This window comes from Protopterus annectens, chromosome 2.part1 (assembly GCF_019279795.1).
Source record: "Protopterus annectens isolate FY-2018-M chromosome 2.part1, PAN1.0, whole genome shotgun sequence".
NCBI lineage: Eukaryota > Metazoa > Chordata > Ceratodontiformes > Protopteridae > Protopterus > Protopterus annectens.
The window spans coordinates 975,450,969-975,478,878 of NC_056729.1; the positions used below are offsets into that span (position 1 = coordinate 975,450,969).

Below are 27,910 nucleotides of genomic sequence, written 5' to 3' on the forward strand. Positions count from 1 at the left end.
TATTGTGTAGTTTCATAGATAGGTACTATGCTAATTGCCATTGTGGGCCATTTTAAGCTTATCTAGTTTCTCTCAAAAATGAGAATCAGACTTTGTACCTTGTGTTTTTGAGGTATGCACCTTAACCATTATGGCAACTGCTCCCCTCACAGATGCACTACAGTACAATTTTAAGAGCCTCCTAAAATGTATTAATTCCTTTGACTAGTTTACTCTGCTTTCCCAATACTCCATTCCCTTCCATTAGGAATGTGAAGGGGGTCACTTCGTTTTTGTATCATTAGCAACGGTCTTGTAACCAATGTATTTCTTAAAAATGCACGTTAATAATAAAACTACAGAGCCTAATTTTTAAAAATACAGATTAGTGTTTATCTTGTTTGGATAGGATCATTTTGAATCTAAATTTGAACTTTATATATATATATATATATATATATATATATATATATATATATATATATATATATATATATATATATATATACAGTCAGGAGAAAGAAGTGAATGTATCAGGAAAGTCCATGAACCAAAACCAAGATAAATTACTTTCACATTCAGAAGCTTTTGGAAGTGCAAGCCCTGGTCAAAATCTTGAAGCCTTTTACTAAATAAGCGTGTGCTTCATCTAGAACTCAAACCCAGATCTTTAATACATAAAATTTTCCATCTTTCCTTGTCCCAGGAAAGACCCAGACACTTTTGTCACTATCTGCAGTTAGCAAGATAATTATTTACAGTATATCCTGTATACATATATATATATATATATATATATATATATATATATATATATATATATATATATATATATATATATATGTATATCTGAGTGCACTACAATATGTGGAAGGTGTGCGTTTGGTTGACAGCTGTGTAGTCAATTGAATATGATCAACTTAACTGCGGATCGACAGGTGTGTGAGATTGCACAATTCCCAGAGTTGGGGAATATGCCCTTACCCAGTGTTTGTGTGATCTCAGACTTAGTTTATATAATTGGCAGGGAGTGCAAGATTGCTGGGGAGCTTCCCCTGCAAAAACAATATTTGTATTTGTTTTGTTTTTAACTATCCGTATAATAAACTTTTAAAGTCCTCTTATTGTATCATTAATATGCAGGCTAAAAATCTTTCAAAGACACAAATAATTTCTGAGTTATAGCACCTACCAAATCAGTGATGCTTTTTTTTTTGTAGTACTGTCTTTGCAATGACCACTTTGAGTCTACTAGCATCTCAAAATGCACACTTCAGTGAAGTTTACTGCTTGGAAAATTCCTGTTTCCTCAAGGTGCCGCAACTTTGAGTTGTTTAATATCAGGGTGTTTCTTGGGGGTAAGGTCCCTTGTATGGAAAGTGAGGATGGCCCCCTACTCTGAAGATCACAGCTCTGGAATTGCTATGAAAATTTTGTTCTCATATCAGGCAAAAATTTACAAAGCTGTTGTATATCTTTACATTATAGTACCTTTATTCACAAAAATAAATAAATAGGGATGAGGTTATAGTTTTGCAAAGGATTGTTAATTGCAGGACTAGGTAGAGTAATAATCTGAGGTGCAAGAGAGCAATAAAAAATAAAACAGAATAGGTTAATCTGTGTGGGTTCCACTAAATATTTCACAGTAATTTGCCATCACATTAAATAACACCTTTTGTGTAGCATAAGCAAATGCTCTGTAGTCAATATTCAGTTGCTAGTATTATGTGCACATGCCAGAGTTGCATGTTTATGAAGTTTTTACAAGTCAGTTGGGTCTGTTTCTCAGGAAATCAGTTAAACATTTTCCCTCAGCGCTTTCTAAAAGAACATAGTTTTTTCTAAATGCTTATGAATATGTTTGACTTCTGATTTGTCTGCTTAGATTCAGCCATCATAGGGCTGCTGTAATTTAATAAATAGAGAATCTGTTCTGCAAACATTTTAGTTAACTTAGTGTTCAATTATCTGAAAGTGCATTTACACATAAGCTGATATTTGTGTGGTTTTTCTGTGCAAACAGAAATCTTAGTTCTTTTTGAAGTACATACTACTGAGAAGTAGTTTTTCCATGCCACGTGTGTATGAATTTTTGTTTTTAGAAGCTTTCATACTCATTTTCTTACTGGTTTGCTGTTTTTAATGTAAGGCATAGTTTTGATGGAGATTAGTGTCCATAAGGGCACAATTTCGCCAGTAGTTGAGCAGTACAACATATTTAATGCTTGTATAAAATCTGGCTTGTATTAATGCTTAAAGATGTTGTAGTATTGTTTTAGTTTTTATCAGAATGAATTTGACATTTTCTGCTTCTGAGTGGCCATAGTTTTTAGCTGTGGCCAGTAAGAAGTAATGTTGCTTTAAGTTTTTGTTAGAAATTAGCTTACAGATATTTTTACAAACCAGTTAGTTTGAAAAAAACACTTCTGCCAAAGCAGTAACCCCATCTTAACCCCTAAAACTTAGGGTGATATGGTAGACTACACTTTTTACTATATGATGACGGGTTTGTAAGGCACTTGAAGACTAGCTAAGACGATGTAATTCTTTTACATAAAAGCAGGAGGTCAGACTCATTGAACTGCCAGGCTGTCATTTTAAGCTATGTGGTTGAAAGAAATGTGCAGTCACTTCAAGACAGCACAGATTCGTAGCAATGAGATAATTTTAGATAAGGCTAATAAATGGCTTTTTTTTTTTGCAGTGTAGTATACCAGAGAAATGTTGTGGGCACGGTCATCCAAATTTTTAGAAAAATATTTAGCAACGCATACATTAAAACATTGGGTAGCATTGTTGCCTCGCAGCAAGAGGTTCTCTGGTTCATTTCTTGGCTGGGATGCCTTCTGTGCATAGTCAGTATGTCCTTCTTGTGTTTGCTTGTTTTTTCTTTATTTTTTTTCGGTGCACCAGTTTTCTCCCACATTCCAAAGACAGGCACTAGGTGGACTGGATACACCAAATTGGCCATAGCTGTGTGTGTGTGTGTGTGTGTGTGTGTGTGTGTGTGTGTGTGTGCCTGTATGTGGTATGAAAGAACAATTGCAGCAGGGCTAGCTAACCAGTGGTGTGAACATTGGCTGTAGACAGTTATTGGTGTTAATGTCTCACCCCATCCTCATGTGCAAAAACTGGGAAACTTTAGTGATGGATAGATGCATGATTGCATGGATGGAGGGATCATAAAAAATTAGTATACAAATTTGCAGTCATGAACTATAACCTGCTGTGACCAGAGGAAGATGCATCTTGCATTTACTTAAATGAAAGGATAAACCTTGAAGCATGAAGGCCTGCTTAAAAAATATAAAACATTAATAATCATATTAGATAATATGGAATGACGTGAGGGATCCAAGCGATAGACAACATCAGTGGTTCAGCAGAAACTGACTAAGAAGAATAGAGAGATGTGTGATATGCTGAGCATAAGAAGTAACTGTGGCAGTGACAAGTGTTGGAGGTGATGGGGAAAGTTTGCAAAATAGCAGGAGCAGTGGTATGAGTCAAGAAGTGGGGGTTGAGAGAGGGAAGGGTTTTGGTGATGTGAGGTTTTATCATCACGTAAATCAAGTGGAATGTGTATCTCACCAAGAGAGAAGAGAAAAACAGACCAGATTTCAGTGAAACAGCAGAGCTTAGACTTATTATGGCATGGGAAGAGGTGATCAAGATGGCAACCAGGTGTGTGTGTGTGGAATTGATGCATTTTGTACTACACATAAGCATTGTCACAGGAGGCAGATGCAGTGTTTGCCAACAAGTAAAAGGGGGTTGGTAGATACCAGGAGATGAGGTTGGAAGTAGCATTCCCAGAAGTGGTAACCTGTGAGAGAAGAGAGAGCCACAGACTGCAATTATTGTCCATTGTGTGGACAAGGGAGAAGTGCTTGGTTGTGTCTGGTAGGTGGTTGGGAAGACCTTGCAGAGAGATGAACTGCATGCCAAGATAGGCTCAGTCTTAGCCCAGAAGGGACAGCAATATTTACTGTTGTGTTGGAATTGTACATTTCAGTAATTATACTTTAAAACTTAGATGAAAGAGAGAAAGGATTGTCACAAAGGCAAAAGATGGGTTAGGTATTCAGGCACTTGACATACAATAAAAACAGATAGACAAGGGTGATTCAGAAAATGGTAAGTATTACTTTATACTGCAAGGAATTTGGATAGAAAGATAGTGTAGCTGTAAGTAGTATTGCAGGAGAAGAGAATGGACATGGCTGGGTAGAACAGAAACATAGGCCAGTGAAGAGGAGTCATAGTGTATCATGGATGTGCCGTGTTATAGGCTGTTCAGCAATGACATGAACTGAGAGATAAAGATGGAGGAACAGTCTATCCACAGGAATGGCAAATACAAGGTTTGAGAGGAGGAAAAGGAGGAGCAGCACCCCAAAAAGTGGGCCAGATCAGAAACTTGGTTGTGTGCCCTGGTAGTTAAGGTAGTGAAAAGTGGGAAGAAGTGATGGAACTGATGCAGTATATCATCTGCTAGGTTCAAGGAGGAAGGATGAGATAATAAAGGGGAGATGTAGCTGAAGATGATAGTACTGTGGTGATCTGAATCTGCCAGGTTCAGGCAAGTAGATCTGAGCTTCATTGTCGAAAAGGGAGGATCAATCAATTGAGGTTTTAGATTGGTGGGGTCAACAAATAGAGGGCTGTAACAGAAAGGATATCATTCTGTATATGGTCCTAATCAAAGCAGAAGGGTTAATGGATGTTCTAGTGAAGAGGCCATTAGTTAGGACTGGCCATGCCACAGCATTGTTTGTAGTTTGTCAGAGACTAAGAATATAAAGCCAAAGATGATGATATAGAATTTTAGGCATGTTGATTATGTTGATTCAATGAAAATGGTCAAAAATGATTTAGGAGACTGGGATAAAATTGTAGGAGTAAACAGGATGAAGTACTCCGGGCTATGGACATGGGTTTGAGAAAAGGCTAAAACTTAAAAAAATGAAGAAAGCCAGTGTAGTTGGAAGGGAGACTGAGGCTATCAAATAGGGCAAAATACAGAGTCTACATAAGGTGGAACAGAGAAGTTTGTGAAGAGATATTGTAAGAGGAAACCAGCAAAAGTGGACAAGGCAACAGAGATGCAAGTTGAAAGGAAGTTGGCAGAAGGAATTAGGAAGGGGATGGAGGCTTGTTTGTTGACCATGCTTTATCAAGTGCAGTAATACCAAATGATGCATTAGGAGGAAGTCAGGAATGTTGAATTCTCATTTAATCAAACATTACAGGGTTTTTCTTTTATATTTTTGTGTTTAAAGCATGGTTTGATGTTCAGTGTTAGTGCACTTAAAATAGCCATGCATTTGTAGTATCTCCATTTAAAATGTACATATTTTTGACAGGTACTTTTCCTTTAACAGGGTTACACTTTCAACTTTACCACACTGAATTGTTAGAAGAGTTGGCTTTGTTTTAGAATTATAATATTGCCTTTTATTAAAAAGTACAGTAATCTGTATTTGGCATGTTACACCTGTGCTTTCCAGCCTCGCACAGCTGTAATGGCTTGATACGCTTTATGTTTTAAATTGGAAAACGGCTGTTACCAAGAAAAGTGGTTCTCTTACAGTGGGTTCTGCTACTTAGTGTTGCCGCGGCATCCTAAATGACCGTGTTTGTCAGTACTGGAAATGAAGTAAATGTGAAGTACTCATTCCGTTTGTTATTATCTTGTCAGCCTTGAGGTGTGCTTTAGTTTTCAATGTGAAAACAGCTGTTATTTAGTATCATGGTTCGTTTAAAGTGGCAGCTACAAGTTGGGAAGTGTTGCCATGCCAACGTAAATAACATTTTCCAATTAATAAAAAGAAACACAATTTGGCTTTTTATACAACTCAGTTCTGTTTTAATGTGGGGCTGATAACAGGAAGAACAATTACCGTATAACTATCGATTTCTGCTTTCCAGCCCCCCACCCCAAAAAAAACAGGTCTTTTCCGATGTCGGCCTTAAAAAAGCGGTCATTACGACTGTTGCCATGATCACAGAAAACTGTCAGACATAATTTAAGGAAATAAAGGGTGCCAGTATTCAGCTTTCTAGTCCAAAAAAAGCATGTTCTTTTCCGATGTTGAGCTGATAGAAAAAAAACGCCAAACCTCTCATTGACAGTTTTGCTCTGATAACGGAAAAGTACCCTTTGACATAATGTGATCTTTACAGCTACAGATTCATTTGTTTAAGTGAAGTGGGACAAATATGTTGTATGTACTGATTTTGTGATGAAAATTTGTTTACTTCTGCTTCATGATTGTGCAACCATCGAATTAGTATTTTTACGTAAGAGGATTTGGGTGGATGAAACCTCCCCACTAGGTATGTAGGAAAAGCTGTCCTGCAAGAGCACTGTTTTGATTTGTTTAAGTGGCACAAATCCATGTTAATATGTATATTAGAAAGGAGGGAGAGAGAGAGACCTCTCTTAGCTGTTCAAAAAATGGGAGGGACATTACAGAAAACTGAGGAAAAAGCAGATTTGCTGAAGAAATACTTTGTGTTGGTCTTCATAAAGAAAAACAAGAAAAGGGTGTCATGCTGGAAGGGAGTAAGTACAGAATGGGGAGATGACAGGCATCAATATCAAGATGAAGGAGATAGAGAGAAAACTGACTACCCTTCGGAGGATAATGCACAGAGATGAGATGCTTTTCCTCAGGAATCTGGACAGGGTGTTGGCAGGTACTCTGATAGAGATTTTTAACAGATGACTGAATAGTGCTGAAGTACCTGGTGACTACAGCATATTAATTGCAGTACCATTGTAGTAAGGGGAGTAGGAACACTTTGGGAAATAACAGTTTTATTAGCATAAGAACAGTCACAGGGAGAGTCAAGGAGAAAATACTAAGGGAGAAGGCTGGTGGATTAATAGAAAGACAGCAGTCTCCAGGAAATCCATCAACATGGATTCATTACCATAAGGAGCTTATCAGTCATACCTGATCCAATTTTGTGCCAAGATAACAGGTTTACTTAATGGATGAATACATTTTTTTCTGGTTTACATGGGCTTCATCAAGGCTTTTGATTCAATCAAACACGGGCAACTGATAGGAATCTGGAACATTTGAAAGGTAGGTCATGATGGAGGTAGAAAGGCAAGACACAGAAGGTTGCAGCGACATGGAGAATGCTAGGGGTAAGTAAAGTAATTAGTGTAGTTCTGCATGGATCCTGCCTGAGATCCACTACTCCTCACAATGTTTGTTTCAAATATGTCTTTGAGACTAGAAAACAAGGGCCCTTTAGGGGGAAGTGCCTAAGGAAGAATTTGAAAGGACTGACCATTTGGATACATTAGAGGACTGACCATTTGGATACATTAGAGGGTCAGTTATCCGAATCCAGCCTTCCAAAGTTTTTGGGTAGGAAAAATAATAGTCTGAATATGTAAATGTATGTATTCATGTTTGCGTGTTTTTGAGCTTGTAGCCACCTTGTGTGTGACAAATATGTTTTATTGTCTACTTTACTCACTTAATTTTTGAAAAGTATATTCCCTGAGTGCTGTAAAAACAAGGTTTCAGATGTTTTTTATCCGGTTCAGTTGTATGTTTGATTATCCAAACAGTTTAATTATCTGAACTACCCTAGGTCCCAATTAGTTTGGATAATCGACTCTCTACTGTAGATTCGTAGCATTTCAGATTCATTGCAGACAAATGAAAAATACTTCACCTGGAGGACAAAACAATCTTGGTATGAAGCATCACTCTGGGAGGGGAAGAATAGGACTGTTGACAACACAGAAGGTAAAGCATCTATCAGTAACAGATTGAGAGGGCAGTAGTGGCAACAACAGAATGCTAATTTGTATATGTAAGACTATGCATTCCAGAAACAAAAAGGTCATACTTCTACTTTATTAGGTCCTAGTGAGCCCAGATCTATAGAATGATGTCTGATTTCTGGAATTATGCAAGGAAAGAGGCTTCAGACTACTGGAAGAAATCCAGAGGACAACTATATGAATAGTGCATGAAATGAAGGGAAGAAAGATTATGATCATAGACTAGAGAAGTTAATTCTGTTTTTGCTACAGACCCGATAGCACAGGGAAGTCCTGATAATGGTTGCATGACATCTTCTCATGGAGATGTGCATTGTCATGCTGAATAGGAAGGCTAGATAGAAGGGAGGGGGTACACGCAGCAGACTGTAGCAACTTAACTCCTTCCGTTTTTATAATTTTTTATTTTTTTTTTTAACTTAACTCCTTCCTTCTTCACAGAGAGGATTTTGAACCCATGAATGGACTACTTGAATTATTGGTAGTGGTTAAATCCACAGAGGCATTCCAAAGGGTATTTGACAAGTGAAGGAATGTGATGGAGAAGCTAGGACAAAGGGGAGAGGCAAAAAGTAAATGCATTTAGAAAGCAAACTAAATAGGCTTATTTTCTTTTTATGACTTTAGCCAAATTTAATGTAATCCAGTCTCTGAAACCTTGACTAGGCAATTGAACTGGCATGGTAGTACTAAATAATAACCCACCATGTGGAAAATAGTGCTTAGCTGTGGGTATCACATTTCTTTGCAAATTGTAGTCCCCTTTGTAGTCTTTGCAAGTGATACTGCAGTATTTAGAAGGAAAATGTGTAGTGTAAGTGACACTAACTTGTAGCAAATGAAAAAATATAAAAGGAGTTGACAATCCTGAAAACTTTGGCAATCTATAGTCACTGTAGAGACGTGCAGAGTAATGCAGTCTGCAAAACAAAAAGCCAACAGAAAAAAATATATATGTTTTACAAAAATGGACATGGAAGTGTTCATATTACATGACAGAATTAGGCAAGAAATTGGTGAACGCAGAAAGGTAGGACTAGTAGAAATAGGATACAAAGAGGGAGAGGGAGAGGAATTAGTAGAACTAGAGAAGTATTATCCATGTTTGCATGAAGCTGAGATCCTGTCTGGTGCATTTTTTACATTTAAGGAATTCTCATTATTGATGGTTTAAAATGGAAACCGTTAAAGACAAGTGTGCTACTGAGTAAAGATGTGAAAACAACACATCTGAAAATGTTAAGTAACTCGTGAAAACCAGCAGAATTCAAAAGGATACTGTTTTTATTCTTCTAGAAGTAGTAGTTAAGCACTAAAATGCATCAAAGGAATATAGAGATTAAATGGCTTAAGGAAGCGCTTTCTCAAAGAGGGATGTGGATCTATAAAAAAGCTCCTTATAAAGTTAGTTGACCATGCCACCTGTAGATCCAACAAAATGTGTGTTATAATGTAATTGCTATGTAACCTTTTTTATTATTTCTCTTACTATAAATGTTGGTTTATATTGTTTATACTGTAATTTCTTGAGGATTGTCATACCCTGGTATTCAATAAACTCTTTCTAGGTTTTGAGCGAAGCCTACATGGAGTTTATGTGATTGAAAAGTGAGCAACAGCACTTAGTGAATATTCATGCTGCATCTCACCTTCAAATGTAAGCAAACAGGGTTTCAAGGCGGCTAGGAAACTATGTAAAGCAACATGGATAGCGAACTTAGTTACCACATAGCAAGCTGGGTAAGCGGGATTGAGTGGAATACTACAACAAGCACCACCATGGTTATTCATACATTAATGTATTATGTTGCAGGGACAGGACAGGATAGTGTATGTGTACACTTCAGCATACTGAGTTTGTGGGATTGTGTGGAATTCCACAAGGACCACCAGGGTTATTCATATATTAATGTATCATGTTGTGGGGATAGGACGGGACACTGTATGTGTACACTTAAGCATACTGGGTTAGCAGAGTTACACTTAATGCCACAAGGACAACCATGTTTTTTCATATATTAATGTATGTGCTGCAGGCACAGGACAGTGTATATAGTGCTGAGTATTGTGGAATCTCATTCCAGGCAGTCTGTACAAGTTGTGTCAATGATCTGTAAGGGTACATGGACTGCTATTTATAAGAAACAGTCATGGGAAGTGTGTTTATTGAATGGGGGCACACACATGAAGTTTAGGGATAAACACTGTGAAGGAGGACAGGTGAAACATTGTAATGTACTGCACATGAGGAAATGCAAAACAAAGTTGCAGCAGGAACGCTAATCACATCTCCACATGGCACAGTACGGACTGCACAGTGACAAATGTATATGATGTGACTTTCACACAAGGTGACATAACAGTGAAGGATTGGAGAGGACATGTATCATGGATGTTAAATACAATTGAGATCAGGTGCATATTGTGAAGCTGTGCAAGCTGATTTGCCTGAGTATGCTTGTATTGTCAGCACTGAGTTCAAACAAGTAAGACACAGATACAGGCTCATGGCCAACAGTCAAACTATCACACACAATCTTGAACAATATCAGAATAATACCACCAGTAATACCCATATCTCTGACACAACGTATGTGTTTCTGAGTGAGCATAGATGGATGTTCGTTGTGTTTCACTGTTGCAGTCATTACAATTGGGTTATCCTGCTGGCAGGCTACCCGCAGTCAGCTGAATTCCAAAGTCTAGGTCGGGCGTCGGTTGCTGTCGCCTCCTCCCTGACATCAGTGCGCCAGGGGTATAAAAGATGCAGCCGACGCCATTTTCTTCAGTCTTTCTTGCTGCACGGTGCCCGAAGCAAAAGCACTTCACAAGTGCCGGTCGGCCGACTCCTGAGATTTTCGTGTTCGAATTTCAGATCCAAAGTCTTCATTAAAAGCTAAGTACCCCATTGGGGAAACTTTTTTCTTGCTTCAGACCGATGTCAGAAAAAGTTAATAATTGTATTTCTTGTGGGAAGCAGATACCTCATAAGGACTTCCATTCTTACTGCATTCCTTGCCTAGGCTCTGATCACGACGTTGCTAATTGTCGGTTTTGTGGTAGATTTAACCAACGCACAATTAAGCATCGGTACGACTTTACATTTCACTATTTTGGCAGAAGATTTAATTACAAGATGTTGTTGGATAGCCATCCGACTACCGCAATTCAAAAGAAACGCAACGAAAAAGACAGGCATCCGAGGTCCAAAACTGATGACGAGGCTTCTTCTAAGCCAGTCGCCAGTTCTCAGTGAGGTGCTTTCGCAGCCCCTGACACCCGCTACTTTAGAGCCGCAGGCCGCTTCCGACTCCCACGTGGAGCCGACTAGGCCGCTGGAAACTCAAGGTATTGGAACCTCGGAAACTATTTTACTCAGATGGGTCCGGAGCTGCTGAGCAGGCATCGGCTTCTGAGGGTGTTTTCAAGCCTACACAGTTATATGTTAAAACGACTTCAGCTTCAAAGGCAAAGACTAAAGCACCTCTAAAGACAAAGAAACAATTACAACAGCCCCATGGACAGGCCTCCATGCCTAAAACACAGATGCTCAAAATGTCCGAAGACCTAATTACTTTGATTAGGGGTTCCCATCCCCCTCCTGATAAAAGGCCTAGGCAAGAGACAGAATATGAATCTTCAGATCAGGTTTCCATTTCTTCTGATTCCTCTTCTGATCAGGAATGCTCTCTTCCTCCCTATGAGGATTCTGATGCTGAAGAATCTATCCCTTCAGCCTCTCCTCCTGAGGATTATTCTTTTGGGGAAACTCTGCATACCATGAGGGAGCATTTCCACTGGGAGAGCCAAGATTATTCAGAATCTAAGAAAAGGCTCAGAGACTTCTTTTTGCTACCTCAGCACAGGCCCCTTGCTATTCCACCTGTGTTAGACATTGTAGATGATGTATTTTCAGAGTCCAGTCTGACTCCTGACTCTTTACCTCCAACTCCTGTTAAGCCAGACAGATTCTACAGGGTTCCTGATTCACATAAATTTCTTTTTAAGAGCCCTGCTGCTGACCCAGAAACTATCTCTCATGGTCCCAAAGGGGTCAAGGCTTCCACTGCAAAAAACCCTACCCCCTCTGACAGGGATTCTAGGACACTGGACAGATGGGGGGAAAAATTTACACTTCTGCTACCTTGGCTATAAGGGCTTTAAATTGTCAGTTTCATATGCTTAAATATCAGCAGTATATTATGTCACTGCTTAAACAGAAAATGTTGATAAATTCTGAATGTGCAGAAAACAAAGAAATACAGGATTTATTGCATGCAGCTGAACAAGTGGGAAAGCATACTTTGCAATGTGGTTTTGATTCTCTGGAGGCCTCCTGCAGGGCCGCTGTTACGGGTTCTGTCATTAGGAGGCATGCTTGGTTAAAGGAACAGAATCTGCCTGTTCATGTTAGAGCAAAATTATTAGATGCTCCATTACAGCATGATACCTTGTTTGGTGTTAAAGCAGAAGGGGTGTTGAAGAAAATGGAGGACAAAGCTAAATCTATGCAAACAGTCAAGGATTTCTTACAGGTACAGCCTCCAAGATTTAGTAGGCACTGGCCTACCAAGAATTGGACCTTTCCAGTGTCAGAGAGGCCACAGAGGCAGATACAGACGCCCTAGAAGCAGATCCCAGCCCCAAGGCTCATACAGGTCTAAACAATGTAGTGCTTCTACCTCCAAAAGCGGAGAAGACAAATCACAGCCATACAGGAAACAGTCCCAATGACTTCCCCCCCGTCTGCGCTAAACACTTATCTTCTGGCAGCACCTTTAGGGGGAAAACTAGCACTTTTTTCTCAAAATTGGCACGTAATAACCCAGGACAAATGGGTCTTGGATATAGTGTCACAAGGCTGCAGGTTTCACTTTCACACCCTGCCAAGGGCAAATGGTTTGCCAGACCTGCCAAAAAATCAATGGGCAGAGGCACAAAAGCAAGCGTCATCCCTCATGGACATGAGGGCCATTCAGCAAGTACCACAGCAAGAGCAGGGACAAGGATTTTACTCAAGACTGTTCTTGGTGCCCATAAAGGACAAAGCCTGGAGACCAATACTGGACCTATCTATTCTAAACACATATCTGGATATTCCAAGATTCAAAATGTTGACTCTGCAGCAGCTTCTGCCCATGCTGGGCAAGAAGGCTTGGCTTGTGACTTTAGACCTAAAAGAGGCATACCTGCATGTCCCAATCAGACAATCATTCAGAAGATACCTCAGATTCATAGCTGGCTCAATGCACTACCAAGTCTCTGCACTGCCCTTTGGCTTATCTACTGCGCCCAGGGTCTTCACAAAATGCCTGGCTCCAGTAATTGCATTTTGCAGACAAAGAGAAATACAAATATATCCTTACTTGGATGACTGCCTTATTCAAGCAGAGAACAAGGACATTCTCTACTACAGCATCTGGCATTTGTAAAAAGATTACTAACATGCCTAGCGTACATAGTAAATGAAAAGAAATCAAAACTAGTACCCGCTCAAGAGATAATATTCCTGGGTGCAAGCTTAAATACAACTGCCAGATGGCTTAACTCACTCCAGACAAACAAAGGCAACTGACTACTTATTTCAAAATGTTGGCAACAAAGACCCAGTTATCTGCAAGAAAAATTCTGCAGGCTTTGGGCTTCATGGTATCCTGCATTCTGCTAATTCCATATGCAAGACTGCATATGAGGAAACTTCAATGGTATCTAAAAAGTGTTTGGACTCAACATTGCCGCAGCCTGGAAACAATAATTACCCTCATTCCCTGCCTGCAACAGGAGTTTCGATGGTGGGCAAAGGCCTGTCACCACAACAAGGGGCAGCCATTCGCTTTACGCACAGCCAGGCAGATATTAACAACAGATGCATCAGATTATGCCTGGGGGGGCCACAATGCAGGAAGATGTATTCAGGGCACATGGTCTGCAAGCCAAATGCATCTACATATCAATCAAAAAAGAGATGCTAGCTGTTCAGAATGCCCTGACAGCCTTCAAGGATCTACTTCATCTGGGACAACTACTGATAAAGACGGACAATACTACAGTCATGTGGTACATAAACAAGCATGGAGGCACTCATTCCTACCCCCTATGCAGACTATCCATGACTTTGTGGGACACAGCCTTGACTTACCAAGTACATCTGTAGGCACAATTCCTGCCTGGAAAGATAAATACTCTGGCAGACGAACTAAGCAGAAACCTCATGGATCCCCACGAGTGGAAATTGGATCTGCAAGTCTTCAGCATGATAACAAGGAATTGGGGATGCCCGGACATAGATCTATTTGCTTCCCCTCACAACTGCCAACTACAGAGATTGTGCACAAGGACTTATCACAAGCAAGCATGGAAAGTGGATGCTCTATCTTTCAGCTGGAAAAACTTAACAGTGTAATCCTTTCCTCCACTGTCTCTCCTCCCCAAGGAACTCCTAAAAGTCAGACAAGAGAAGCCAAAAATGATACTGATTGCCCCAGACTGGCCCCGCCAGCACTGGTACCCAATCCTAAGGAACATGTCTCAATACCCAGCTTGGACATTACCTCACATTCCTCACTTACTGTCCCAACATGACAATCAGATCCTGCACAGCCAACTCAAGACCTTAAATCTGGCAGCATGGCGGATAATGTAGTCATTCAAAACACACCTCTCTCTAAAGCGGTGATGGGTGTTATTTTGGAGGCCAGGAGGCCTAGTACCAGAAAATCTTATGCTGAAAACTGGAAAAAATTCTGTGCTTGGAACCAGGCACAAGGGATTGACACGACTGTACCAAATATTCCTCAGATTTTGCAATATTTAACTGAGATGCTGGACAAAGGCCTTTCCTTTTCATCAATTAAGATTCATGCCTCTGCCATTTCAGCTCATTACAATACAGAGCCACCTATTTTTTCTCATCCTTTATTAAGGCAGTACCTCAGAGGAGCCGAAAACTTAAGGCCTCCAAGGAGATCACCAATACCTCCATGGGACCTCAATTATGTCTTGGAAAAACTCACCCTGCCTCCTTTTGAGCCAGCCACTACAGCTGATATAAAATTGTTATCATGGAAAACAGCTCTGCTCCTAGCAATAACCTCTGCAAGATGAGTCTCAGAGCTACAGGCACTCATGGCTGTGGAACCTTTTATCATTTTCCATCCAGATAGGGTTTTTCTGAGGACAAACCCGACATTTATGCCTAAGGTAGTGTCCAATGTGGCCCTTAACCAAACTATTAATTTGCCCACCTTTTACCCAAACCCACAGAATAAGGGTGAGAGACTTCTGCATTCTTTGAACATACACAGACAGCTGCGCTTCTACTTGGACAGAACCAAAGCTTTCAGAAAGACTGAGCAATTGCTAGTGGCATTTGCTGCAGGATCACAAGGAAAGGCTATCTCAAAGCAAACTATTTCAAAGTGGATAGGCCACTGCATTCGTTTCTGCTATTCACAACATGGCAAATTAGTGCCTAAGGGCATTAGGCCACATTAAACCAGAGCAGCAGCCACTTCAGCAGCCTTCCTCAGAGGAGTATCAACCAAAGATATTTTAGAGGCTGCAGCTTGGAGTTCAGTGCACACCTTTACCAATCATTACCACTTGCCTCTTTACTCTAAATCCAGAGCAGGATTTGCCACTGCAGTTCTGCGGGGCCTCATAGCTGCTCCTAATCCTATTTAGCTCCAGCCTCCCAACCTTAGCTTTGGGATTCAACCCAGTTGTAATGACTGCTACAGTGGAACACGACGAACATAGTACAGTTGTGTACTTACCATAAATGTAGATGTTAGAGTGTATTCACTGTTGCAGTCCAGGTTACCCTCCCACCATCTCCCTTATCTTTGTTGGAACTTATCTATACTTCTCTATTCTATACAACCTATGTGGTGTATTTGCTTGTAGATGAAGGAAAAATTTACCTTGGTGCATGCATGCATGCTTTATTGACATATTTTTAGCCTACCCTTTTGAGGGCACCTGATGTCTGGGGCAAGAAAAACTGAACAAAATGGCACTGGCTGCATCTTTTATACCCCTGGCGCACTGACGTCAGGGAGGAGGTGACAGCAACCGACACCGGACCTAGACTTTGGAATTCAGGCCGACTGCGGTTAGCCTGCCAGCAGGATAACCCAATTGTAATGACTGCAACAGTGAATACACTCGAACATCTACTTTTATGGTAAGTACACAACTGTACTTTCTGCACCAACACACTTGTACAACTATTAGGGCATGTCAGCAATCTATGAGTGTAATCAAGCACACTGTCCTGACACTTAACATATGCAGGAGATGTGAGGAGACACATTTGACATTATAATCATTACAGACTGGTTGATTGGTGTGCATTGCAGATATATATATTACAATCGTCACTGTCATTAATGTAAAGCATTCCATTAATGTCATTAAACAGCTGTGTATGTTATGAGTGCATCATCAAAACAGATATAACACATGCATGTGGTATTACACCTTGATGGGGGTTCCTTGCCATCAGACAGTAATGTTCATGCAACAAAATTAATACCTAGGTATGTGCAAATAGATGTGTGATAATTCATAGTGACAAAGGTGGTGAAGAGTGCATTGTACTGAGGTATTGGTGTGGTGAAGGCTGTGAATTATTAAAGGATTATGGCCTGTCGTGGATGTACTGCACACACTCAGTAGTTGTGTTACATAGAAGGGGGTACTCAACACTATGGACACATTGTGGTGGACATTCCATATACCATATATCCCAGGACACAGGCCACATAGCAACTGGTCTGCTGATAGTGTGTGATGTGTACGTCATCCTTGGTTTGTGCATTTGTTTGCATAACAAAACAAATCCCCACATGTGTTTTTTTTTCATCTCATTTTGTCATGGCTGTGGCAGCGATCTTTGATGTGTGTTGATGCTGTCTGTATTATACTTATACCAGTATCATAGTTGGAGTCTGATTGTCCAAAATCTGTATTCCTCCAGACAGCTGTTGGGACACAGGATTTTTGTCATTCTTGACGTCTTGTTTTTTCAGTCATATAGAAGAAAGGGACTAGCAGTCAGCCCTGATGTATACACTTGTCAATGTGTGTCCTACATAGTCTGTCACTTGGTACTGCAGTCAACGTTTTAATTTTTAGAGAGCATAACTTAATTTTATGTAAACCAGAAACTGCACCAGTTACCAGAACATTAGTTTGACTGCCATACCAATGTAATATCAAAAAGAAACTTAATTAGGGAAGTATGTCCTCCATTTAAGAAGAAGCCACCATCTTAATGAGGGCACTGCCAACCGCAGTGTTTCAGTGCTGGTTAGATAACCACATATGACATATAGCGTAGGAATGGTGAAAGAGAAGACGATAATGTAATAATCTATTCCTTGTGCTTCTTCATCTGTGTCCCACCATTGTCCTGAGAGATGGGATCTGGAAAACTGGAAGTAGATTGGCAGAAAAAGGAATAAATATTTTTGCACAGACTTGATTGTCAGCATCTGACTGTCATCTTATCTCACTGGTGTTCTGCAACTACACAACTATAATTTAAAAGCCTCTGCTAAGACTGAAAAGCAGATAATCCTTGGACGATGCTCCACAAGAAAATAATGTGACTTGATAATGGCGCAACCAAAAACAGAAGAAGCTAAGTTAATTGCTTAATGCTTATTTAATAATTTCATAGTGTATATTAATGGAATCCTCTTTTATTTCTTTTAGTTGATTTGGAACATATGAGAACTGTGAAAGCTGACAAACACCAACGGTTTTGTCAAGAAAATGGCTTTAGCAGTCATTTTGTATCAGCTAAAACTGGGGATTCTGTAAGAACAGACAACACCACAGTAATGTGGTACATAAACAAACAAGGAGGAACACATTCATACCCCTTGTGCAGACTAGCCATGACTCTTTGGAACTTGGCTCTGGAAAGACAAATCGAACTTCAAGCACAGTACTTGCCAGGACTGGAAAACACACTGGCAGACACTCTAAGCAGAAATATGACAGATCCACATGAAGTTACATCCTCAGGTGTTTACAGAGATAATCCAAGCGTGGGGGAGGCCAGACATAGATCTTTTTGCCTCCCACAGGAACCATCGACTGAAAAAGTTTTGTTCAGGACCTTTCATCCAAAAGGCCTGGAAAGTGGGCGCCTTTCATTCAGTTGGACAGCATGGACAGTTTATGCATTCCCACCTCTGCCCCTTCTGCCCAAGGTGCTTTTGAAAGCAAGAACAGACAAACCGAGGATGATACTGATTGCTCCAGATTGGCCAAGGCAACACTGGTATCCACTCCTGAGGAGCCTAACACATACTCCTCCCTGGTTCCTGCCTCTAATGCCTCTTCTACTGACTCAGAACAGCTACAAAACTCTTCACAGTCAGCTGAAAACACTCAACCTCGCTGCATGGAAAATTCCTTGACACCACAACAGTCCCTACTCTCCAAGGAGGTGCAGGATGTCATTTTGGAGGCCAGAAGACCATCTACTAGAAAAGCTTACTTTGCAAAATGGAAGCGGTTTTGCTGTTGGAATGAGATAAGAGGCCAGGACCCTAGAAAATTTAACTTGCCTCAGGTTTTACAGTACCTAGCTGAACTGCTGAACAGTGGACTTTCATTCTCTTCCATAAAAATACATGCCTCAGCCATTCCTGCAGAATTCAACACGGATCCTCCTTTATTCTCTCACCCACTCTTACGACAGTTCCTCAGAGGGGCTAAGAATATAAGACCTCCAAGGAAGCAACCAATACCAGCCTGGGACCTTAACTACATACTAGAAAAATTAACATTGCCTCCCTTTGAACCTGCTGCCTCCACAGATCTGCAATATTTGTCCTGGAAAACAGCTTTCCTTCTGGCCATCACTTCAGCTCATTGGGGTTTCTGAACTACAGGCCCTCATGGCGGTGCAGCCCTTCCTCATCTTCCATCAGGACAGGGTTTCCCTTCGTACCAACCCATCTTTTATGCCAAAAGTGGTATCCAGGGTAGCTTTAAATCAAGCCATACACCTACCTACCTTTTATCCTAACCCTCAAAACAAAGGGGAGAGGCTGCTTCACTCTTTAGACATCCATAGGCAGCTACGTTACTATTTGGACAGAACAAAGTCCTTCAGGAAATCAGAACAACTTTGTGTCCTATGCAGGGGGTTCAAAGGAAACCAGTTACCAAACAGACCATTTCCAAGTGGATTGGCCACTGCATACGGTTTTGTTATTCCTATCATGGGAAATCTGTCCCTACTGGTATCAGATCTCACTCCACCAGGGCCACAGCCACCTCTACAGCCTTCCTCAGAGGTGTTCCTACTAAGGATATTTTGGAGGCAGCCACTTGGAGTTCTGTACATACCTTCACAAAACACTACCACCTGCCCTTGTATTCCAGAACAAGAGCAGGCTTTGCCACTGCTGTTTTGCAGGGCATTCTGGCTCAACCCAGTTCCTCATAGTACCTACCACCTATGCATAGCTTTGGGACTCTACCCATCTGTGATTACTGCAGCTGTATGCACGATGAACATAGTACAGTTTTGTACCTTCCATAAATGTAGATGTTTGAGTGCTAATACAGCTGCAGTACAGGTTTCCCTCCCTCCTTCCCCACTTGGTAAAGGCATGGGGCCTAACAACCTCTTCATACCACCTGACTGGGTTATCCTGCTATGTTTTATTTGCTTGCTTACACTGATTTTGCATTCCATTGCATTGCTTGCATATGTAGATAAGCCTTATTTATGTATTGCCTTCCTTTTGGGGGCACCTGACATCTGGGGCAAGAAAGACTGAAGAACATGGCGTCGGCTGTGTCTTATATACTCTGGCCTTCCTGACGTCAGAAGAGTAAGCGACGACAACCGACGCCGGACCAAGACTTTGGAATTCTGCAGACCGAGGGACCGCCTGATGGCTGAAAACCCATCTGTGATTACGGCAGCTGTATTAGCACTCGAACATCTACATTTATGGTAGGTACAAAACTGTACTTTCTCTACTACAGCATCTGGCATTTGTAAAAATATTACTAACATGCCTAGGGTACATAGTAAATGAAAAGAAATCAAAACTAGTACCCGCTCAAGAGATAATATTCCTGGGTGCAAGCTTAAATACAACTGCCAGATGGCTTAACTCACTCCAGACAAACAAAGGCAACTGACTACTTATTTCAAAATGTTGGCAACAAAGACCCAGTTATCTGCAAGAAAAATTTGCAGGCTTTGGGCTTCATGGCATCCTGCATTCTGCTAATTTTATATGCAAGACTGCATATGAAGAAACTTCAATGGTATCTAAAAAGTGTTTGGACTCAACATTGCCGCAGCCTGGAAACAATAATTACCCTCATTCCCTGCCTGCAACAGGAGTTTCAATGGTGGGCAAAGGCCTGTCACCACAACAAGAGGCAGCCATTCGCTTTACCCACAGCCAGGCAGATATTAACAACAGATGCATCAGATTATGCCTGGGGGGGCCATAATGCAGGAAGATGTATTCAGGGCACATGGTCTGCAAGCCAAATGCATCTACATATCAATCAAAAAAGAGATGCTAGCTGTTCAGAATGCCCTGACAGCCTTCAAGGATTTACTTCATCCGGGACAACTACTGATAAAGACGGACAATACTACAGTCATGTGGTACATAAATAAGCAGGGAGGCACTCATTCCTACCCCCTATGCAGACTATCCATGACTTTGTGGGACACAGCATTGACTTACCAAGTACATCTGCAGGCACAATTCCTGCCTGGAAAGATAAATACTCTGGCAGACGAACAAAGCAGAAACCTCATGGATCCCCACGAGTGGAAATTGGATCTGCAAGTCTTCAGCATGATAACAAGGAATTGGGGATGCCTGGACATAGATCTATTTGCTTCCCCTCACAACTGCCAACTACAGAGATTGTGCACAAGGACTTATCACAAGCAAGCATGGAAAGTGGATGCTCTATCTTTCAGCTGGAAAAACTTAACAGTGTAATCCTTTCCTCCACTGTCTCTCCTCCCCAAGGAACTACTAAAAGTCAGACAAGAGAAGCCAAAAATGATACTGATTGCCCCAGACTGGCCCCGCCAACACTGGTACCCAATCCTAAGGAACTTGTCTCAATACCCAGCTTGGACATTACCTCACATTCCTCACTTACTGTCCCAACATGACAATCAGATCCTGCACAGCCAACTCAAGACCTTAAATCTGGCAGCATGGCAGATAATGTAGTCATTCAAAACACACCTCTCTCTAAAGCGGTGATGGATGTTATTTTGGAGGCCAGGAGGCCTAGTACCAGAAAATCTTATGCTGAAAAATGGAAAAAATTCTGTGCTTGGAACCAGGCACAAGGGATTGACACGACTGTACCAAATATTCCTCAGATTTTGCAATATTTAACTGAGATGCTAGACAAAGGCCTTTCCTTTTCATCAATTAAGATTCATGCCTCTGCCATTTCAGCTCATTACAATACAGAGCCACCTATTTTTTCTCATCCTTTATTAAGGCAGTACCTCAGAGGAGCCGAAAACTTAAGGCCTCCAAGGAGATCACCAATACCTCCATGGGACCTCAATTATGTCTTGGAAAAACTCACCCTGCCTCCTTTTGAGCCAGCCACTACAGCTGATATAAAATTGTTATCATGGAAAACAGCTCTGCTCCTAGCAATAACCTCTGCAAGATGAGTCTCAGAGCTACAGGCACTCATGGCTGTGGAACCTTTTATCATTTTCCATCCAGACAGGGTTTCTCTGAGGACAAACCCGACATTTATGCCTAAGGTAGTGTCCAGTGTGGCCCTTAACCAAACTATTAATTTGCCCACCTTTTACCCAAACCCACAGAATAAGGGTGAGAGACTTCTGCATTCTTTGAACATACACAGACAGCTGCGCTTCTACTTGGACAGAACCAAAGCTTTCAGAAAGACTGAGCAATTGCTAGTGGCATTTGCTGCAGGATCACAAGGAAAGGCTATCTCAAAGCAAACTATTTCAAAGTGGATAGGCCACTGCATTCGTTTCTGCTATTCACAACATGGCAAATTAGTGCCCAAGGGCATTAGGCCACATTCAACCAGAGCAGCAGCCACTTCAGCAGCCTTCCTCAGAGGAGTATCAACCAAAGATATTTTAGAGGCTGCAGCTTGGAGTTCAGTGCACACCTTTACCAATCATTACCACTTGCCTCTTTACTCTAAATCCAGGGCAGGCTTTGCCACTGCAGTTCTGCAGGGCCTCATAGCCTCCCCTAATCCTATTTAGCTCCAGCCTCCCAACCTTGACTTTGGGATTCAACCCAGTTGTAATGACTGCTACAGTGGAACACGATGAACATAGTACAGTTGTGTACTTACCATAAATGTAGATGTTAGAGTGTATTCACTGTTGCAGTCCAGGTTACCCTCCCACCATCCCCCTTATCTTTGCTGGAACTTATCTATACTTCTCTATTTTATACAACCTATGTGGTGTATTTGCTTGTAGATGAAGGAAAAATTTACCTTGGTGCATGCATGCTTTATTGACATATTTTTAGCCTACCCTTTTGAGGGCACCTGATGTCTGGGGCAAGAAAAACTGAACAAAATGGCACTGGCTGCATCTTTTATACCCCTGGTGCACTGACGTCAGGGAGGAGGTGACCGCAACCGACACCGGACCTAGACTTTGGAATTCAGGCCGACTGCGGTTAGCCTGCCAGCAGGATAACCCAATTGTAATGACTGCAACAGTGAATACACTCGAACATCTACTTTTATGGTAAGTATACAACTGTACTTTCTGCACCAACACACTTGTACAACTATTAGGACATGTCAACAATCTAGGAGTGTAATCAAGCACACTGTCCTGACACTTAACATATGCAGGAGATGTGAGGAGACACATTTGACATTATAATCATTACAGACTGGTTGATTGGTGTGCATTGCAGATATATATATTACAATCGTCACTGTCATTAATGTAAAGCATTCCATTAATGTCATTAAACAGCTGTGTATGTTATGAGTGCATCATCAAAACAGATATAACACATGCATGTGGTATTACACCTTGATGGGGGTTCCTTGCCATCAGACAGTAATGTTCATGCAACAAAATTAATACCTAGGTATGTGCAAATAGATGTGTGATAACTTATAGTGACAAAGGTGGTGAAGGGTGCATTGTACTGAGGTATTGGTGTGGTGAAGGCTGTCAACTATTAAAGGATTATGGCCTGTCGTGGATGTACTGCACACAGTAGTTGTGTTACATACAAGGGGGTACTCAACACTATGGACACATTGTGGTGGACATTCCATATACCATATATCCCAGGACACAGGCCACATAGCAACTGGTCTGCTGATAGTGTGTGACGTGTATGTCATCCTTGGTTTGTGCATTTGTTTGCATAACAAAACAAATCCCCACATGTCATTTTTTTCATCTCATTTTGTCATGGCTGTGGCAGCGATCTTTGATGTGTGTTGATGCTGTCTGTATTATACTTATACCAGTATCATAGTTGGAGTCTATGATTGTCCAAAATCTGTATTCCTCCAGACAGCTGTTGGGACACAGGATTTTTGTCATTCTTGACGTCTTGTTTTTTCAGTCATATAGAAGAAAGGGACTAGCAGTCAGCCCTGATGTATACACTTGTCAATGTGTGTCCTACATAGTCTGTCACTTGGTACTGCAGTCAACGTTTTAATTTTTAGAGAGCATAACTTAATTTTATGTAAACCAGAAACTGTACCAGTTACCAGAACATTAGTTTGACTGCCATACCAATGTAATATCAAAAAGAAACTTAATTAGGGAAGTATGTCCTCCATTTAAGAAGAAGCCACCATCTTAATGAGGGCACTGCCAACCACAGTGTTTCAGTGCTGGTTAGATAACCACATATGACATATAGCATAGGAATGGTGAAAGAGAAGATGATAATGTAATAATCTATTCCTTGTGCTTCTTCATCTGTGTCCCACCATTGTCCTGAGAGATGGGATCTGGAAAACTGGAAGTAGATTGGCAGAAAAAGGAATAAATATTTTTGCACAGACTTGATTGTCAGCATCTGACTGTCATCTGATCTCACTGGTGTTCTGCAACTACACAACTATAATTTAAAAGCCTCTGCTAAGACTGAAAAGCAGATAATCCTTGGACGATGCTCCACAAGAAAATAATGTGACTTGATAATGCCGCAACCAAAAACAGAAGAAGCTAAGTTAATTGCTTAATGCTTATTTAATAATTTCATAGTGTATATTAATGGAATCCTCTTTTATTTCTTTTAGTTGATTTGGAACATATGAGAACTGTGAAAGCTGACAAACACCAACGGTTTTGTCAAGAAAATGGCTTTAGCAGTCATTTTGTATCAGCTAAAACTGGGGATTCTGTAAGTAAAATATTTTTCAGTTATTTATCAGCACAAAAAATTATTAAATATTGTGTGTTGGTGTTTGCTTTTCATTCTGCATTAATTGTCTACACTCTTAATACAGTAACTTAGTATTTAGGATACCAAGGCTTTGTTTTTCAGAGTGCCATGACAAATTAAGGCTGTTGTCTGTACTGTCAGTTGGCTTTATTTTCTTAGTGATAAAATTGTTTTATATTCCATTGTAATCCATGATTTTAACTTGACTGGTTGAAAGAACAGTTCGGTTACCTTTTGATTAAGTATAGTCCACTCAGATCCAGTATCTGAAGTATGATTTTTTTGCAGTTATTTCAGTATTTGGACTCATGTTATTTAAAGTGCAAGTTGCCAGCAGTGACACTACTGTTTGACATGGAGCCCCACCTGCATAATCATGGACATATTCAACAATGCTGCATTCTTTGTTCCTTTGCTTACTATAAGGCATTCAGTAACACAGTGTACATATACAGTGCATATATTTCTTTGACTTTTTTTAATTGTTTTGCAAAATTACTTTAGCGTAGTCTTTTTTTTAATGATACTCTGACATTTGTAGCAGGTGTATAGTACTTGAAAATCCTTTCTGAGAACATAAAGACATTGCAGTGTCTACCAGACATCCCCAGAAGCTACAAGGATTTAATATTCAAAGTTCTAACAATGAAGACCCTTTTTACTATGCCCTTGGTTGGGCTTCGTTTCTTCTGAGAGCCAAAGTCAGTAAATTCTTGTAAGATTATTAAGTAACCCCTTTAGGGACATCACCATGTCCATTCTAATGGATGTCATAATGTAGTAATCCAGCTGCATAAACAGACATGTCTCCTACATGTTCCAGCTCGTATTTGTCTGCTTACAGAGTTCAGATTATGATGTTCATCACTTTCATTACTGCTGCAGTAGCCTTAGATATATGGGTTATATCCTGCTAAGGATATAAGAGCAGGACAGCTTCCAAAGTTTCAGGGCATCTTGCATGCATCCACACTGTCAAGCTGAGGTGACTAAAAGGCAACTTTGGATATGAAATCCTTTAGAGCTTTACTGCCATTTAAGAGTATGCTCTTCTGAAGCTTTCAATGATTGACGGTCAGCTTGTGCTTTCTTTTGCTGGGTAGATAAATTCCTTTTGGGTAAAAAACTTCCATTTTCTTAATTTTGTTAATGTTTTATTACTCTCCTGTTTAAGAAAATTATTTTAAAGCTGTGAGTGTTTTGCTTAAGAAACTGTCTTGAGAATGTAATGTACTTTTAAACAGAGCACTTATTTTTCCTTTCAGTTTAAAAGTAGTGTAAAATAACTGAAAACATTTGTCTTTGTGGAACATTGTGTTTTATTTTTCTTTTGTGGGGCTGATATAGTGTTTTAATGTGCTTTTTACTATGTTTTTTTCTGTCAGAAAAATAACTTTTGTGGACTGGTAGTGTTTACTGGCAATTACAGCTTGTCTTCCCTGGGAAAGAGGCACCATTTTTGGCTTGACCATGGAACAAATTACTAGTCCCATTTTCGGTCTGTCTTAGTCTCAAAATGAAACAAATGTTTTTTTTTTCATTTTTTGCAAATAATAAGGAAGTGAAGTCAGTCCAATACCTTAATGCTGGGGACAGCTATCTTCTCACATCTCTCTTGTGGATTTTTTAAGTACTTTCAGTGAGAGAACACCCAGACTTCTCAGTTCCTCAGGAAATACTATGACTGAAGTTACTACTAGGCTTTCAACTCTCTTAACCATCCTTGGTCCCCTGGACCTCTTCAAGTGGTTACAGACAATAACACAGCCATGTGGTATATCAACAAACAGGGGGGGGGGCAGCTCATACCTCCTTTGCAGGCTAGCCATGTTAGCTTTGGATATAGCCACACAGCACACATGGCAGGCTGGGCAAGACTAGGGCTCATACCCTCAGAAATGGAAACTAGATCAGGGATCTTCCAAGATTTGATCCATCTGTTGGGAATTCCTGAAGTAGACCTCTTTGCCTCCTCTCTGAACATTCAATTGACAAGATTCAGTTCCAGGACTTCATGCAAGAAGGCCTGGAAGACAGGTGCACTTTTTCTTGAACAGGAGTGTTCTTATACACTTTTCCTCCCTTTCCATTAATATCTAGGGCACATCTGAAGATTCAGGAGGAATCCCCTAGATCATTGTGAGGCATTTACCACAGGCTTCCTCAGAGACTGGATCTCCTTACACAAGAATGGGGCATTTCATACACTCTGACATCAAGCATCTTCAAATGACTGTCTGGATGATAGGGTCTTAATTGTTTTTAGGCACCTATTTATTGAGGAAGTGCAGCAGGTACTATTGGAGGCAAGAAAGCCTGCTACTAGAAAATCATATATTGGCAAATGGAAAAGGTTTTCTCTTTGGTGCCAACAGCATAACCAGCACCCATTCAGGTTTAGAGTTATACTGGTTTTACAATATTTGCAAGTTACTGTCCTGTGGCCTTTTTGTCATCTATCAAAGTTCATTTATTATCCATTTTAACATGTCTAACAAAGGGTCCGCCTTTTTCAATGCAGTCTTGTGTTAAAATATTGTTGAAAAGGATTTTGCATAGGAGACCTCCAAAAAAGTGGTGGTCCGTCCTTGCAGTCTTAATTTTGTGTTAGAGAAGCTAACACTTGCTCCATTTTAACCAGCTGATCTGGCTGACTTGAGGTTTTTACCATGGAAAATAGTTTTACTGATTGCTTTGAGATCTGCAAGAAGGGTGTCTGTGTTGCAAGTTCTTATGATGAATCAAACATATATCATTTTCCACAAGGACAGCGTTTCTTTGAGAAATAATCCTTCTTTAATGCTTAGTGTATCTGAGTTTACTTTAAGGCAAACTGTCTAGCCCTCTGTTTTCTTTTCTGAATTTAAAAATGAGGGAGAAATGTTACTCATTCTGGAAATAATTCTTTCAGATATTCAAATCAGTTTGTTAATTTCTTGCAAAGGGAAAAGGCAAGAACATTTGTCAAAACAGACTATTTCCAAATGGTTGTTTAAGGCCATTACCTTTTGTTATATCTGTGATGCCCACCACTGCTACCAATATGTGATGGCCACCAATATGTATCTTACCCACGGTGGGCCAGTAATCAAGGAGCCTGAATCCTCACCACTGACACTGGAGAGGGACATGCACATGGAATACCAATGGCTCAGTATGTGCAGATGCAGACCTCTCTGCATCAAGTACAATTTCCCTTAAGACACACACAGCCCAGGGTCTGGATGTCTCTCTATCTGTTTCCCTCCAGGTCCCCAATAAGACTCCCCACTGGTACAGCTGTAAGGTTAGGTCCTAAGCTAAGTGTCTAAGCCCCCGCATCCTCTCTGTAAACCCAGTGTTTCATGTGCCTGCCCCAAGTAGCTGACACACACACTCTCTGAGTTAATTTTCACACACACACCTGGGAAAGGCTGGCACAGATTACCTGCTCTACCAGCTTTGCCCAGACTATAAGGTAATCATCACTGTCACCAGTCAGTACTATAAGGCTCTTAACAAAGGGTATCCAATTATACTGTGTAATATTAATACTAATGTAAACTGTAGTAGTTCCCTAAGATGGATAGGGCTTCTGGAGTGGCCCCCACAGTGTCACCAGATAAGTATAAGTACTCTCAAAAGGTTACATACTTTCTATAAGGACTAGCCACAA

The 27,910-nt window shown here is 40.6% G+C and overlaps 1 protein-coding gene across 1 annotated transcript in view; it reads left to right on the plus strand.

Moving 5' to 3' along the window:
* RAB28 (RAB28, member RAS oncogene family) overlaps positions 1-27,910 on the plus strand; it is a 769,471-nt gene that overhangs the window by 576,226 nt on the left and 165,335 nt on the right. Inside the window, exon 5 of the mRNA XM_044062586.1 lies at positions 17,516-17,619. Within this exon, the coding sequence (XP_043918521.1) occupies positions 17,516-17,619 (104 nt within the window). The remainder of the gene's footprint in view (positions 1-17,515; positions 17,620-27,910) is intronic.